Source organism: Poeciliopsis prolifica, unplaced genomic scaffold (genome assembly GCF_027474105.1).
Source record: "Poeciliopsis prolifica strain line A6 unplaced genomic scaffold, Auburn_PproV2 SCAFFOLD005, whole genome shotgun sequence".
Classification (NCBI taxonomy): Eukaryota; Metazoa; Chordata; class Actinopteri; order Cyprinodontiformes; family Poeciliidae; genus Poeciliopsis; species Poeciliopsis prolifica.
In genome coordinates this window covers 7,379,733-7,397,842 of record NW_026562380.1, presented here as the reverse complement: position 1 = coordinate 7,397,842, position 18,110 = coordinate 7,379,733, and the positions used below count along the sequence as shown (strand labels likewise).

General features: G+C 34.2%; 1 protein-coding gene across 1 annotated transcript in view; it reads right to left on the bottom strand.

The window, feature by feature from the left end:
• The window catches only part of eys (eyes shut homolog), a 157,122-nt gene extending 142,318 nt beyond the window's left edge, over positions 1-14,804 (bottom strand). The window contains exons 1-6 of the mRNA XM_055029441.1: positions 14,011-14,804; positions 11,901-12,017; positions 6,170-6,228; positions 4,614-4,741; positions 2,992-3,106; positions 1,038-1,197 (exon numbers count right to left, since the gene is read on the bottom strand). Coding sequence (XP_054885416.1) covers positions 1,038-1,197; positions 2,992-3,106; positions 4,614-4,741; positions 6,170-6,228; positions 11,901-12,017; positions 14,011-14,755 — 1,324 coding nt within the window. The 5' untranslated portion in view covers positions 14,756-14,804. The remainder of the gene's footprint in view (positions 1-1,037; positions 1,198-2,991; positions 3,107-4,613; positions 4,742-6,169; positions 6,229-11,900; positions 12,018-14,010) is intronic.
• Between the last annotated feature and the right edge of the window lie 3,306 nt (positions 14,805-18,110).

Below are 18,110 nucleotides of genomic sequence, written 5' to 3'. Positions count from 1 at the left end.
CTTGTTCTGTTAGGACATAGAATATTTTTCTTGTTTTTACCATGAGTTTGTTTACCTTCACTGATAATAAATTATTTTCCAACTTGACACATGTAACACTGACATAAAAATTGAAGAAATGTGAAAAATTTTATTGTTGGGAACTTGATCTTATGCTGCAGACACATTCAAAAAAGTGTTTGTGGAGAGCAGAAGACCATCCGTGAATCACTATTTCACAATGGAGTTAAGGACAAGAGTCTCAATGTCTCTTAATGCATTTTATATGTAGTTGGCTCTTGCATAATAACATCAGGCAAAACGGTATAATTGCCTTAATGGCTTTTTGTATGAAAGATTCATGTAGAATGTCTTTTATTCTACATCTAAATATTCTTTCTTTCTTCCTCTTGGTTGAATCTGAGCTTCCAGTTATTTCTTGGCTTTGGGTGTTTCAGACTGTGCCAATTAGAATCTGTTAATTATTTTCACTTCTGTTCAGTTGTAAGGTTTGTGCATGCAGTCAAAGCATTAAAAAAATGCACATTTTGCTCAATGTGTTCAATATCCGAAAATACTTTAAACATCATAGATAATTGCTAATGATTGGCTTAAAATGTGATTAATTTTTTCTCAACATTTCTATACTTTTTGGCAAAGTGGCTTGAGATGACATTTGTTCTGAATTGGAGCTTTATAAATAAACTGAATTAATTGAATTAATTCTGTGAAAGCATTTTTTTTTTTTGCTTGAGTTGTTTATATGTAGGAACCGTTTTTGTTAAATGAACATAGCTGAAGGGCAGGATGCAATTCGTTCTTTCGTTGAGGCCATTCCAATGATGGTAAAACTGGACCTGAATCAAATATTTGTATTATGCCCTGTTATGTAGACTATTAGAATTCAAAGATACCTTGCACCTATCATTTCATGAGCCATAACAACATAACATAACATTTCAGTTTTTATACATACTGTTAGAGCACATTTTCCCAACATTGAGATACAGAGAAAAACCAAATACGATACAAAAAGAGATAAGGCTAAGGTATCTCACCTGTGAAAGCAGGAGGGCATTTGCAGTAGTACTCAGGAGGAGATGTTGGCTGACTTGTGGAAATGCATGTGGCTCCATTTAAACAGCTGTCTGGTTGAATCAAGCAGGCATCGTCTACATACTGGCAGAGCTCTCCAATCCACCCCAGGGAACAAACACACTGCAGAAATACTGGATGTTATCTATGTACTTAGTGGCATGGTACAGTATACGGTCATCTATAGCAAACACATACTGAACTGTTGTGCATGTATTAAAGCAATATTTGTCTGTATGCAGAGTAGATGTAAAATTACTCAAGGATGCTGGGGGTTAAAATGGTGAATCTCATTTTAAAATGTCTTAGCTTTTTTATTTTTTTTACCTCTAGCATAAATGAATAAAAATGTCTCACAAATAAAAGCCACAATTCACTGAAATTACAGAAAAGCGCAACATTATATATGCAGCTGTACGCCTGCCCACGCACATAAATGTATAGTTTGCTTGTCTCCTCAAGCTTTTTATAAGTACCTCACATTGAAGAAGCACGACTTTATGTTTTCATGACACTGTGATTCCTACAGACTTTGATCACCACATTAGAAAAATTACGGATGGATAATGACAACCGGGAAGAAGTGTTTTCAAATCTTTTGATTAGCTAAATACAATGTTTCCTGTTTTACTCCATAAATATATTAATTTAAATTAATAAGAATGTTTTATTTATTCCACATCTCAGCAGAACAAGAACAAAACTCTAAATGCAATGTCTTGAAAAAGTATTCAAACTGTTATGACATTTTCTAATTCTGTGACTAAACACTAAACTTCAGTGTATTTTATCAGAATTTTTTGTGATGCGCTGACACAAAACGGCACAAAACTGGGACATAGAAGGAAAGGATAGATCATATTCTAAAAACTTATAAGCAAATAAATAAATCAGAGACGCAGCCAAGTGGCCTAAGAGAAAATAGAAACTGCAGAGATTCCCAGCTCATGTTGGAGAGTATGTCAGGCCAACTATAAGCTATGAACTTCAGAATTCCGGTATTTATGAAAGAAGAATGATAGGAAGAGTACCTTTAAGACATTGTATTAAAACTGTGAAGGCTTGTTTCACAAACCACTGAAGCTAAAATAGCCGTGGCTACAGCTGTGGAAACTCAAAGTAAAGATTATCATAGCAAAAATCTAAATAAAAATTAAAATTAATCAAAGGAAAAAACAATTTGCAGTAAGTAATAACTTCTGATTATGTCTTGGGTGCATCTACAAAAGCAGAAATACAAAGCATCCAAGAATACAGTTTAAGCCAAAGTACTATGTGCCTTGATGAAAACAGACTAATGGCAGCGCAATTAGGAACTACAGGGCATTAAGGGCTCAGGTCTCAGGTGTTGCAGGGGGAAAAAAAGTCCAGACATTTGAGAAGTCAGAGCAATAAAGAGGAAAATTAGATTGGAATCTGACTGTATGAAAAAGGTTTCCATATACTCAAAGTGATTAATGGGTTGGAATTAGATTACTGCTGTCTGTGGACTTTCTATCAGTGATGCTCTAATAGTCTACTTGCTTCTTTAATTACTAATAAATAGACTTTTCTATTAAAAAAGCAATAGACAGAAAAATGCAAAGGCTTCTAAAAACTAAATAAACTCAACTACCCCTGCTATACTGTGTCGGACAAAGTAAAAACTAATTCTGATGCAAGTCAATTCATACTGATGTTTCTATTTTTGTCTGATTCTTACACAGAAGAAAGTAAAATAATAAAAAAAATACAATATTTTCTTATATGTTTCTTTTTGTCATTTTCTTGTCTCAATATCAAAACATTTATACCGTAAACAGTGCTACACCTAAGGAAAACTTAACCCTGTATCCAAATCCTTATTAAGATGAAGCCTGAGTCACATTTCATAGGCTTTATAATATTTCATTAGGATGGAGACATTGAATTACCCACCTGATATCCACCAATTATGCTCAAACACAATCCCTCATTTAGGCAGTTGATATTGAGCAGCCTGCAGTAGTCAATTACTCCTTCACAGTTCTTCCCAGAAAAACCACTCAGGCATCTATTGAGAGGGGGTCAGTTTCGTCAAAAGTCAATTCACCCAGAACCAAAGCACTAACAAGCCACATGTTACTGCTGTTTTAGTGAGACACATGCGGTTAAAATTGTGTATTCCACAGGCAGTTATCGTAAGTTGGAGCTGATTGGAGCAGTGCGTACACAATTTTCTTCCAATTTGATCGACTTGGGCTGTCATATGGGTGGAGGTATTATACAAGAACAAATGAACGTTCATTATACATACCAGATTTTACCCACATAGATCTTCTGTTCTTACTGACTGTACAGTCTAATGTGACAAATGTACCAATGTGACAAACGACCCACAAAGTTTTCATACCGTATTTTGATTCTTGTTTATCTCATGAGTGATAGCAGTTATAATCAAATATTATTCCAGAGATGCAGTATAACAATACACTTTCACAGTCTGTACAAGCTGCACAAGTAAAATGCATTGAACTAAATAAGACTGGGAACTTTGTCAATGTGACTTCCAAAAGCTATTTCATTTTGAGTTTTCTGAAGGTGTCTCATTTTGTATAAAAAAGACAGATGGAAATAGAAACTGCAGCTTTAGTCCACAGTAGAAATAGGTTGAAGGGAATTAAGGAAAGAATAATCTAGCAAAAGCTTATAGTCTCTGAAAGCATGAGTGAAAATGCTTTTAAAATTTAAACTTCAACAGATGAAACAGAACAAATATGTCAATGTCAGGCGAATAGCTTAGCATGTTTGAAGTAAATGAAAATGTTAGTGTAGTTGAAGGAAAGTTTTTTTTCTTTTAGTAAACTCCATGCAAAGTTACCACTACCCTACAGAATATTTTAATGCTAAGTATACAAGCCCTCAATGTGATTCATTTATATTTTCATAGTACCTGAATCTTTAAAATGTTTGTACATATGATTTTAAGCAGATTTTCAGCTTACAATTTTTAAATGCACTGAAGCTTGAATTTATTTCAGGTCCTTCACCAGAGTTCTCGTTTATCACCAAAACTGAACTAAAATTCCTATGAAGTCATTCCAATAAGAGTCAAAACAAAGTGCATATTGTTGACCGTAAGCATTATCAGTAAAATAAAATATTTCTAAATGGTTTATGGGCTTTGTTAAATGTGGCACTGGAAGGCAGTAATAACATATTATTATTAGCTCTTTGGTTTTAACAAACAGGTGGTAGAAAACCAGAAAATATGTTTAAGTACAGGCAGACTAATGATTAGTTACAGTGCTTCTACTTGTGCTTGTTATTGAGTAAGCTGCACCATCATCTTACCCTAGTGTATATTTGTAAGCATTAAATGCTACCTGAATCTATATATAACACCCTACGCTAGTGGTCTGAGCCATATAAGAGGACTGTGTGCTCATTGTGCATCTCACGAGCATTCATGCTTGAAGTTAAATGTCCACAAGTGTTTCGATCACTCAGAATGCATGTTAATGCCATGTATGTACAGGGCCTCTGAGAGTGACCCCATTAGACACCACTCTGTGTTTTACCTGCAGAAGTAATCCTTTCCCCTAGACACAAAGGTACCATTGTTCAGGCATGGCGATGGGCTGCACATGCTCTGCTGCCTTCTGCATTCTGGGACCAAAGTACCATCTGCACAAGCACATTCGGAGCCCTGCATGTAGCACACAACAAAACAAGGTCACCTGTAAGCTCAGTGTTAAAAGTAGAGAGGTACATCTACATTCCTACATTGTAGAGTTTTATTAATAAAAAAAAAAAGTAGAGTGATAAATGGTGTCTTACTCAACCTCGAATGTCTATCCCTTAAAAATATTAACACAGTGTGCAAAATGAAGATCGAAAACAAAACGCAGAAGATTATAATGTATGCATTTGAATTCACTTTAATTTCAAGCCACATCCCAAGGGGAGTAATGTCTTAAATACATCTTCATTCACATTTAAATTGCAGAAGCTTGTTTGTCATAAATAAGCAAATTACTACAAAGTACTTAGTTAAATAGCTCATTGCTGACAGATATTAGACTATAGATGGGAATTACCACACTGAAAAACTGTAAAGTGGAATTGTTCACAGATTTATGAATGGCACCTGTAAAAATAGCATTACAACTTATTCAGGGTATTATTTTTCTGGTTCAGAGAGTTTCTGTACAAAGGAGGGAGGGCAGATAGTATTTATCAAAATGGCCTGGTTTGAAGAACAAAGATAAATCTGTTATGGGAATACTTCTATTAACCACAGTCAATTTGTTTGCCTTATCCAAACATTTATTTTAAAACCCCAACAACATTACATTACACAAAAAGTAGTAAATAAATTACTTATGAGTTATGAAATGATGTTGAGTATTTTTTGAAGATCTAAAACATTTACAAAAATTTATTTAAGCCATAAGTCTTAAAAAATATTTTTCTAAAGTGATAAACTGATATTTTATTTTAAAAAATATTGATGTTAAACATCAGGAAAAACAGAACAACCAGTCTTGTAAATGTCATATTGTGTCCTACTCAGTTGTTGTAAAAAAGAGTTGTAAAAGCTGGTAGTGCACTTCACAGAGTGTAAAAGAAAACAAAGGTTACAAACAGACAATTAGACTGCAACTGTGTTTCCCCCAGAGGATCTTCAAGAGCATTTGAAACATTACGGCCCTTGCAAAATGCATTGCCACAATAACATTTCCAGTGAAAGGTGAAAATTGCATAAGGCATCCAATTACAAAAAGCCTTTGATGAGAGCCATTTCACACTGGCACTTAAATATGTGCAGGGTCATTTAATCAAAATGCAAGAGAAAGCAGACACTCCTCCCCTTTGCTCATCCTCTGCAAGAAATATTAATTGCTGTGGGAGACTTTAGAAGAAAACCATTTGATCTTGTTTTGGGAGACTATTAATTTTCATATGTCATTTTTGTTTATGCCCCACTGAGATAAAGCAAACAGAGATAATACACTCTTCATATGCTCAACTGCATTACAGTTTGGTTTCTTTAGACATGAATATGGCAAACAGTTGAAAACAACTCCAGACTCTGGAAAATGACAAACCAATTCTTTATGGGTCTCTGACATACAGTGTAATTTCTGCATGGGTTCGGATCACACTGGGCTTTCCTCTTCTCACAGGGAGGGCCTGCAAAGTCAGGAATAAAATATTAGTGCAAGTTCATTCAGGCTATTAATGTAAAGAAACAACGATGTAAAAAGCCTTATAAAGGAATTACCATCAAACATTTGGTATAACTTGCAATGGGTTTTTGACATCAATATAGCAGAATCTGACTCATTGTTCTTTACAGAATTGTTTTAGTCCAAAGGACTTAACATGTAAATGGCATGTTCAAGATCCTGTCACAGCATTATAATAAGATTCAGTTTAATTTTGTCCAGGCTCCCACAAAATCTTTGTTTTGAGTTGTACTGTATGATTCACCTCAAAATGAAGTGAGATATGCAAATAAATATCTAGCTTATTTAATTTGTGTAAAGATGGCATCATAGTTGTTGTAGTAGGATAAATTATCGATTTACATGCAACAGTATGCTTTATATTTTAACTCTGCAACCTCGTTGAGGAGCTGCATTAACTCTGCAACCTCGAGGAGGAGCTGCATTACTAATTCAAAGTTTTATAACAGTATCTAATTTTCAGTCTTGGTCAACAGGCCTGTAATGACAACATGTTATATTGAGTGTATTGGAAAGCCTCTTAGTGATTTAACAAATAAAAATCTGATACTGTTCAGAAATACATCTGAAGTAGTTAAAAATGTCAATTGACACAACATATTTTTGGCAGAATTAACATCCTAAATAATTGTTTTGAATTTGGCTAATTGGAGTAATTGCTTTAGACCTCAGAATAAAAATAAAATGGGCTTAAATTCTTTCTCTAAAAAGTGCAAATTTATTTAATAAATTTAGCTGTTAGATGCTTTTAGTTTTCTTTCCCAGGGGGACTTTATGTAACTCTAATATGTTTAGCACTGTCATCAGCTTATATTATTTTGCTGTTGAATGTTTTCCCTTAGTGTACTTATAAATAATTGAGAATTACATAATTTACACAAAATCTGTCCAAAAGCTTTCATTCTGAAACTTGTTCTACTAATGAGTTCTCAACTTGTTGAAATAGTGTTTCAACAAATTCTTATATGTCTTAAGCACTTTGCTTTAGGAATGTTTCTTCATTCATTGGGTCGTATTAGACTCTCTGCAGAGCTGTGAAGCCAAAAACTTGTGTCAATCAAGATTTTAAGTTTTATATGTATAACATCCCAACAAACCCAGTTATGCTTCAGAAAGATGTTTGTATTTCATTTTGTCTCAATCTCTCATTCTGGGATGCTTTTTGGGCAGCTGTTGTACATCTCATTGACACGGATTTTATTCTAGTTGGGGACGTTCGGTTTGAAATTGAATGTTTTCCCTATGTTCTTTCTCACAAGTCTCAAGTCAAGTCTCAAGTCCTGCATCCTAAGTCACGTCTTAAGTCTCAATTCTTCTCTTCAAATTTAAATAGCATCAGATTTTAAACCCTTGGCATTTGTCTTCAGGTCTTAATCACCACATGGACATAAAACAATTATCTTTAAATCTATTCATTTTTATAAACAATTATGTTATTTTAAGCAAGCAAAAAACTGCTTAAGGCAGCTGTCATTATTTAGAAAGTTGATCAAATGTAATATTTACTCCTTTCCTAAGACACTTATGTCCTAGGAAAAATAATAGGAGATTAAAACCTCATAAAATATTTTTCTCAATGAAAAAAATCTCAAAAAACAAAGCACTTTTTGACTTTGTTGAGGTAGTTACTTAGGAGGTATCTAAATAGCACATGTCTTCTTCTTTACTTCTTCACTATGTGTTTATTTTATTCTAAAATAATCCACAATTATTTAATGGAGAATTTAATTGTTGAGATGTTCATGTACCAGCAGCTACCGCCCATAGGTTATATACCTGCTTCCTCTCACTCTTCATTATATGAGGTAAAAACTGTTATCAAGACTTGAGTGCCAGACCAAGAATCCAAGTAAAGATGTGCACGAGGCTCAAGAAAAGCAAGATAGCAAAAGCAATACGAAAGGGAAAAATATTATACAATTAAAGATTTGATCAAATGGAAGAACATTTGTTTTATTACTTTTGGATTAACTTTCATCATTATTAGAATTGTAATTCTGTTCATCATTATTATTACATTTAGTACTCTTAAGGCTTTTAAATGTATTCCAGCTAGTTCTGCAGCTCATCTTATGCTGTACCCCGTATTTTTCTTAATAACTCCGAAGTCATACCATTTCCAAACACAGCAGCTTAACCAGATGCAAGGAAATTGACAGTGATGTTGTGTGCAAAAGATAAAATTAGACTAAATTCACTGTAGGTTCAAGGTGAATAAAATTTTATGTTATTCCCACGTGAGGGTTTTCATTTTTTTTTTGTGCTCTTCACATGGTGCCTGCACATTTATCTTTGCAGTGACTCTTTCTTTGCAGATTTGCTTTAATCCCACTGCTGATACAAGTGCTCATGTCCCAGAGGCTCCTCGCAGCCTCCTCTGTGGGCATCAATCTTAATGTACACAACTTCAGGCTTTGCTTTTGCATCACCTCCTTTTTACAAGTTTCCAGAACTGGTTCTAATAACATCAAATATTTCTACGCGTCACTTTTACATAAGAAACATAATAACACAATTATTATCTAACGAGTTGTCTAATAGTTCTTTTTTTTCCACACTTTTCATCCTATGCATATGCATTTGTCTTACTATTTCTGTCCAAATATTATAGAGCTTTTGTAAACTGTCTCCTTCACATACATATACAGTGACTCTCTAATTGAAAAGTTTAATAAGGGTAATAATTACATACATTGTGCAAATTGATACGGTCTCAATTTAATATTACTCACAACACGATAATTACTGCTTAATGATTATGGCCCTATAAATCTGGTAATACCTTGGAACAAATACTCTGGAGGTAGTGCTAAGGAAAGACAAATCAAAAGAAAATCTTATTTGAAACATCCCATGAGTTTAACTCATTATTCTGTGCACATAGACTTTGGCCTGTGAGGGCAGCCAGGAATGGAGCAGCCACTAAATTTCAGTTGATTAATGAGCCAAGAGCAACAGAGGCGGAGGAAGCACAAGCTTCGCAGAACTCCCAAGAAGCTGACAGGACAGCGGGATACAATGACGATGTAAACACATTCAGTGATACGGTTTACTAAAGACAACACCATCAATTAAAGCACATCTGATAACAATCGTCAAGTGAAAAGAAGCTTGAATAAATACATTTAATTTTGACAAGTAAATTATTTGATTAACTTTACCACTAGAATTACAAAAAGTGATTTACACACTCTATAGTTTTTAAAACTAGTCTGTCCTGCTGCATATTGATTCCATTGCGTTCCAGATGTCCTAACCTTCTCAAATGTACTCTTTTTAGTATCTTCAATTATATATCTTTGTGGCAAAATAAAGGAAGTATTACCATTTATGTCTCCAACTGCAAAGAGGGTAGGGGATTGTAGCAGTGTAAAATGTTGCACACTCAGCAACATTTAACAGAGACAAACACCCTTAATATAATAAATCATACATTATTTGGCTAACCAATAGGGAAATATATTGAGGTATAAATAGCTAAACATATAGAGGTAGGAAATTAATTTCTTACAGAGAAATGTAAAAATAAATAAATAAAAGTCTTGATTAATATTATATTTATTGACAGATACTTTTATAATATAATTGACTGGAACAGGTCAACATATAAGCAACACATAAAGCTTCACAGAAGCAAATATTTTAAGAATTAGAAATCAGCTGTAAAGAATGAAAAAGATAGCACAGAAAGTCTGGTTCACATCTTTATTATCATAAGCTCAGATTTATGTAAAGATGTTTCACTGGCTTCCTAGAAGAATCTTTGAGGCAGCGAGAGCTAACACACAATTTTACTGGTGGATGTTCTGGACCTAGACAGGGGATAGGTGTCTAGATTTTTTCTATCTAGTTTCACTTTTTGTTTTTTTGCTTTTAAGTTTCTATGTCCCTTTAAAGAATTCAAAATGACTATATATAAATTGTACCCACCAAATAAACGTATCTTGCTATTTTTATCTGACCTTCTAATTTTCAATAAATAAAATAAAAAGAAAGATTAAACAAATTTTTCTGTAGATAAACAGAGTTTGTAATACAAATTTCATATCTGCTTACTCATTCTTACAGTATAAGTACCCAAATAAAACTTTTTATGACATAAAACTATTCCATTATCTTTAAGGATTCTGTTTGGCAAGAATCCAACATGCAGAATGTAGAAGATGATGACATTCCTTTTCAGAGATGTGAAATTAACTAATGATCTCTCATAAAACAGAGTTGTTCTAAAATTCAGCTTCAAATACATTATTCATGTAACCTACATTTTCTATGTGGCTCTCGGAAACTACATTCAAGATTATTTCTCTTTTAACTTGTTTTTGATCATTTAGACAAAGCCATTCAGTTACACAGCCAAATGTTCATCCTTCACCTATGCTCCACCCACCCTTTAAGTCAACTCTGATAGACAGAGAAGCAATTGGCTCATGACAATTGTATAAAAAAAGAAAAAGAAAAAAAATATGATAAAAAAGACAACACTCTCACTCTGCAGTACAGCCATAATCAGCTCTTGTATGAAAAAATGCCAGCAAGTACTCCAAGCAACCTTGAAACCGCATTTCTGAAATAATAAGCTGAAAGCATGGGTTGGACTCAAAAGGCAAAACTATGACATCTCAAAAGTGCTGCCAAGGCAAAGTGTGCAGCAAAGGAAACAATGAATCAATGTAAGGAGCCACCTGGAGGGCCTTACTCCAGAGGGTCCATCGCATTTACTTTTATCTCATGTTTTTGATATTCTGGGCAGTCTGAAGAGTATACATGTCTTGTAGCTCAAGTATTTGTGATATCCATTAACCCAACTGTGCTTTGCTATGGTAGATTAAACTACATTATGACTAAAGGAGTAATAATCTTAAATTTATGAGGCCAGAAGAACATTACTGCCATCAAATTTTTATACATGAGCATCCAGTACTTTCTTAAAATGACAACATCATAGCAGTTTGGCCTTTATAAATGTTTTATAGGGAAGGAGAATTAGCATAAATTAGCACTTACATTACCACAGTAAAGCGAAATAAACTAAATTTGTCACCAGTTTTTGCACTGCCCTTTAAGAGTAACTACAGAAAGATTAGTAAGCTCTAATTGTCAATCTTTGCGAGTTGTGCTAATGGGGCAAAAACAAAGCATTAATTTTTGGTTCAATACCTCTTTTGGCTTTTCACTCAGTAATAATTAAACTGATATCTCAAGTTCAGTAGAAGCAATACATTGTAAATTACATTTAAACTGAAAGCCGTAAACATTTGTTTTATTAACTGAGACATGCTCAGTCTTAGGACTCATCAGTAGAATATTACTGGTTGCAACATCAGTTGTTTGATTTGACAAGGCTGCTTCATATTTTGTGATGCCAGTTATCACAAGCTCACAGCCCATGAAGAAACATTAGTGTCTTTGCAATTTGTTAACCTGGGTAGTTATTAGCCATCACATTTTTCTTTTTCATTTTGATAAAAGTGAAATGTTTGTGTTGTGAAATATTTTTAAAAAAGTGACTGAGAGGTCATTAATTAAGTTTCTCTATCATGTCAAAAAATATTTCCTTGGAGTTTCAGTGCATCTGTAGAGTGCCAAATTTAAGTAGAAAATAAAGCCTGTTACCTGGAAATCCAAATGCACAAATGCATTTGAAGGTAGCTGGTGACAGTTGGATGCATGTCCCATCTTCACAAACTGTCTGACAGTTTGCTTCTCCAACGATTTCAGAGCAGTTTACACCTGTAAAAGAAAACACCACACAAGCTTTCATTTACAGAGAAACATTGAGCAAATAAGGTTTGTTTGTAAGCAAGAGAGATATGTCATATTCTTATAATTTACTATAGATGTTCTGAATGTTACTTATAAAAGTATAGGTCATAATTTTATTAACATTACATATAATCTTGCAATAGATTAAATATTACATACATTAAGATTATTGTAGTACAAAAATATGTCTTTCGCTTTCCCTGCTCATGTGAGATTTTATACTTTTATCATGTTAAAAAGAAATAAATAACTTGCAAAAGTATTCATACCTGTTGAGTAGTTTTTTTCAGCCACAGACTTTAATGAAGATTATTGGGGAATTAAATATGATAAATAACACAAAGTAGTATATAATCTTAAAGTGGAAGGGCAATATTAAAAAAACTCTCAGATAGTTTTGGTAACACTTTATTTGAAGGGATGTGCATAAGGCTGACATGGCACTGTCAAACATGGCATAACACCTGTTATGAATACGAAGGAGTCTTTATGAATGTATGACAGTTATCATGAAATGTCATTCAGTAAATAATTTCAACGTTTACACTTTTAATTTACTTTTAATGCAACCTTTAGTGCAACTTTTTATTAATAGTGTCATTATTTACAGAATGACACTTCATGACAAGAGTTATAAACATTCATGAAGACTACTTCATGTTCATAAAGTGATGTGACAGTGTCATATCAGTTATTATACTTGAAATAAAGTGTCACTGGAGTATTTTTGTTGCTTTTTGCAAATTGATATATAGACAGTGTAGTTTGTATTTTTCATACCAGTAAAACCATAGAAAATGTTGCCAAAGTAAAATCTATAAGATCCAATCAGGAATAACACAAGTCACAATTAGGCTGTATAATAAAGAATAAAACCCAGGATGCATGACTTAAGATTTATTCTTGCACATGCTGTGTGGTTATCAAATGGCATGCTAAGATTAATTAAAGATGGAGTGTAGTCAGGTGACATTGATGAAAGGTTCAATGTAAACATGAGTTGAGTAGATGAAAAATTGTGCCATATGAAACATTAAATAGTTTTCTTTATTTAAAGGAGCACTCAATGTGACTCCCATTTAAGCAACCACTTATGCCTGAACTAGATAAAGTTTGAAGTCTCAAAATGTGAGCGTTCAAGCTACATTATTGCTCTAATATCTGCAATTCTGTGAAGATCTGCTTTTGTCAGTCTTGTGGGTCTATGACTATGAAAAACCACAAAATTGTAGCAATTTTGTGCTACTTATAAATGCCCAAGTTACAATTGTCTACCAATTTGTGGAGGGAGAGGTCCTGTCTAAAAATCTCTCTTTCAAAATAAAATGTAAATAAAGGCAATAGCTAAGTACAGTGAATAGTAAAACTATTCACTGGACCAAACAAAACCAAAATCCTAAAGACAATGATCCAAAAAAGTTGAGTCTATTTCCTAATAAAGTGAATTGTTAGGATTGTATGTTATTTAGAAATATTATAGTAAAAGTGAATATGCATGCTACATTTTTATATTTTCTTAAAAAAATGTTTTTAGGACCAGGAATCAGATTCCTTTTATTTCATAAGTATGCACTACTTTGTCTAAAACATAAAATTGGAATGAAATATTTAGAAGTTCATGTTTTTCATGTTATACAAAGTGAAAAGTTCAAGGGATATTAATATTTTTGCATAGCACTGTATAAATGTTGGGATTTAGTGTAAATAAACCATCATTATACAAAATTCATCAATAAAATTATTATTTGTCTTTTAAACTGATAATAAATGCATAAATACTGTACTCTTGACCAGAAACAGTCATATAAAAAAATAAATTAATTACTTTGATGAGATAATGCATTGGACAATTAAAAAGTAAACTTCACATTAGGTATTTTTGCAGACACCACTGTTCAACACAAACTTAAAATACAATAATTAAAAAGGTCAACAGGAAGATTCGCATGTTTATCCCTACCTGTAAAGTGTGGTGGGCATAAGCATTTGTAGGTTCTGTTGTTTGGATCTGTGGACCCATTGCTCAAGCAAATTCCTTTGTTTTGACAGGGGTTATCCAAACATGCGTCGAACCTTTCACAGAACCTCCCAAAGTAGCGGTGGTTGCATCGGCATTGGTACGCGCCTTCATAGAAATCTGTCCAGCAAACTCCATTCCCTGAACAAAGTCTCAGAAGAGGAGAGGCCCGGCAGAGCTGTGTTTTAACAGAAACATTAAGCCTTAAACCAAGCTTGCATAACTGCGAATCCCCTTCGTGAAGTGCAATAAAGTAATGATGACCTGGGGTAATCCACTTGGCCTCAACATGCTCACTTTCATTTGTATTGTGAGGGAACACAGACTGATTCTTCAACTCTGCATTTGTAGTGCAGCTTTCAAAGTCCTCTCTTGACACGTTGAAGATCCTGATGCCATACGTCTTGAGAGTTTCATCAGCAGACATGAGCAGTTTGTCTCCATGTTGTAGCTGAAGTGGGCATATCTGTGGGAAGCTAAAAGGCTGCTTGCTCACTTGGTGCTTCCCCTGGGAGCCCCAGCATTCCAAGTCATTCTCGCAGATGTTTCCGATTAAAGTCCAATTCAGCTGGATTGTGTGTTTCTTAAGGTACCACTCAAGCGGCGCTTGTTTCTTGCAAACTGTTTGGCACTTGGTAATGTGGACGGCCACAAAAACGGCAATCAAGTGGAACAGCAACGCCCACATCTTTCCACTCCGTAGCAATTAACGCCCAATCAGTCTTGAAACATTAGCAACAACTTCATCAGGTTAATGAATGACGTAAACGTATTCCGTTGTGTGTTATATGGTTCTTTGTTACACATGCTTCAAATTCACAGTATCGGAAGCAACCTGGGAAAAACAAAGAATATGAATTTCTTAAAAACGTACATCTTTCAAACATTGCAAAACAACTGACAGTGAACGTAATTTGAAGATTTAGCTCTACTGTAATACCAGACTTGCATTATCAGTTTGTCTTGCTGGAGTTGTCATAATCATATGCACTGCTGCTGACCACCAAGTGTGTCACAGCAGTCTCAGGCTCCCTGAGGTTTCTACAGCAAGTGACAGTGTCAGATAAAATATTCTCTCTCCTCTGCCGGTGTCTGATACCTCAGTGTTGGGCAGTGAGATGAGTTAAAACAGACAGCATTGTCTTTCTCCCTCAGGCCCTTTTCAGAGCGCTCCAGATAAAAACAACAACGTAAGAAAGGCTCACTGCAAGACAAACTCTGCCCCTTGATCAGGTCACAAAGGGCGATATGAATAACTGCATAGTGATAAGTAATGACACGCTGAATATGGAACACCAATATCAATAGACGGGAGGAGTGATAAACTGAATGAGATTGCATGTATTGTCATTAGAGCTCAGAGGGGATTTAGAGAACGTCATTTATATGAGATGAGGTTGACTATTGTGTTTCACTGAGCAAATCAGAATGCTGCACCTGATTTCTAAGAGGAAGAAAAAAAAATCAAATTATCTATTTCTAATATGCCCAAAAGATGTGTAATTGGTTTTTTGCTAGAGGGATATTTATTATAAGAAGTGACTCAAGATCAAACTGCAATATAGTTGTCTAAATTTTAATATAACTTCTTTAAGACAGCTTTCAAGATAATTTATTTAATATGAAATGTCTCATTGGCGAAGATAAAATTTTAGAGCTTTATTTCCTCAGATGAACACTGTACTGTAATGTTCCCTTTTTAAGGAATAGTAACTTTACTCATTTTGTTCAGTGCTACAACCCCTGTTTGTGTCCCTATCTGCAGGCTTCTGGTAGCTACAGAAAAGCTCCAAAATCCTACTGTGTGGCTTGCCAAGCCCCAAAGGGACATGTTGAGGAGTTCTGCACATCATTGCCACCCACAAAAAGAAATGCATGCTACCACTGAATATCCCCAACATCAGCTGAAAGCATTTTCACGGTTCATTTTATGAACTTCTCTTTTTGATGTTAATGAATCAGAACTATCTCTGAAAAAAATAAAATGAAGCAAAATAAACTGTCATTAATGCAATTACAAAAGAAAAGAGCAAAACATTCTTATGGTTGCAGGCCATTTGTTTTCCTCCACTGCTTCATTTTTTTCTGTTTCTTTTTTTCTTTCATACTAATGTTCTGACAAGATGTTTCATAGCAACCATCCATCTATTCGCACCCACCTTGGGGAGAGTTTGCATTCACTTTCACGGTCATTTTTTATTGTTTATATTGTCCATATTGTCTATATGGCATAAAACTACTATAAGCAAATGTGGTTCAATCTGACTCAAATAAATAGCATCTACCAAAACGAGTTCCCTAGTTATTTTGATTTCCTGAGTGGTCAATAAATGGCCCCAAACAGTGATAAGAATTGCATTAAAAAAATTTATATTCACAAAGCTAATTCTTATTATACATAAATTTTCCATGATACTTCACTAACAAAAGAAACACACTGTACCTGCATATTTGTACCTGTATATGAAACAGGTACAAATAAGCAAAGAGTTGAGTCAGTACTTGTTTTATTTTTAATAAATATACAGGGATATACTGGAATAATCATTAGCTTCATTTGCTCTACCTACAGACAGATAAATGCTGCCACCTCAAAATCTAAAATATTGTTGCCAATAATTTAATTTATCTCTTTTCTTTCTAGCTCTACAGAGACAAGTTAACCCAACAGTCATGTTTTTGGACTGCGTGAGAAAGAAGGACCCAGAAAGAACCCGCACACGCAGAATAGTTTCTTACACCCAGCTGTGAATTAGTTTTACCTGCCTTTACTATGAAGTGAAATACTTAGAGTGCTGTTAAAACCACAATTATTTTGAATAATGAATGCCATTTAGATCCTGAATTCAATTTAGAACCTGAAGCACATTATTCTATCTTAGAGTTTACTGAATTCATCTATTTGAATCGCGTACTGTAATTCTCCGGTATTATTCTAATTGCCTTACATCTAAATGAATAAAAAGCACTTAAATACATGAAGCATGGATATTTAAGTACCTCAAGGCTGTTGACCAATAAGGATTAAACTGAGGGCTACAAACAAAAGTACTACAGTTTATTTGTAATAGGGGTCAGAGGTCAGAAAAAGAGTTATGCAACATGGAGTGAATTAATTTCTGCAGAAAGTGCGCTACTACTTCTATCCATATATGGCAGTTTAACCTTAAAATTGCCATGCGAATCACATGGGTGCACAGAGAGGAATAGATCAAGGGAGTGTTGTGTATATTCTCAGTTGGCTGATAACTAAGAGACACAACGAGGATTCAACAAATTATCACATCAAACTGGCGGATTGTGTTTCAGTCTCTGTCTGTTACATGAGATTAAATAAGATGCAACAGCTATAATACCACTTCAAAGGGAAAACATGATCAAAAACATTATTCAGCATATTTTTTCATAACTTAAAGTCTCTTTGTAGCAAAAAGGGATTAGCTTGGCTTCTTAAATGTGAATATTTTTTAGTTAAGGCAATTTTATGAACAGAGTTATTCACTGAGTAACAAAAGCTAAATATTAAATACATGACTATAACAACGTAATATAAAGAAATAAATAAACCTCTGCAGAGCTACAGGTACCATTACGTTGCCATGTACAAATTATAATGCATTGAATGAATCAAAATCTGTCCCATTTCTAAAACCATTTTGCTGACTTACCACCTGTTAAAAACATTGTAAAAGTACAAGCTATTGTGTTTTCATTTTTCTTAAGAAGTAGTAAAAGATTTGCTCATTAAGCAGTTAGTGCACTGCACAGAGACAGTGATGAACATAGGGCCAAGTGAGTGAGACACAGATGCTAGTTACACCACAATGGCACTTATGCAAAATTGGGACACACAGGTGTAAGTTGAGGTAAACATCGCTGAGATAAATAGTGCAATCCTCCTTGCATATGGTAATTTCTCATTATCGTCAGCTTCATTCAGAACTTCTTACAACCTGACAGCTGCAGTGAGTGGAGCCTGGTAGTGTTTTCAGTGGCAAATAATGCACTATGTTATGTTTTCCTGCTATGGAACGAAGGGTGAG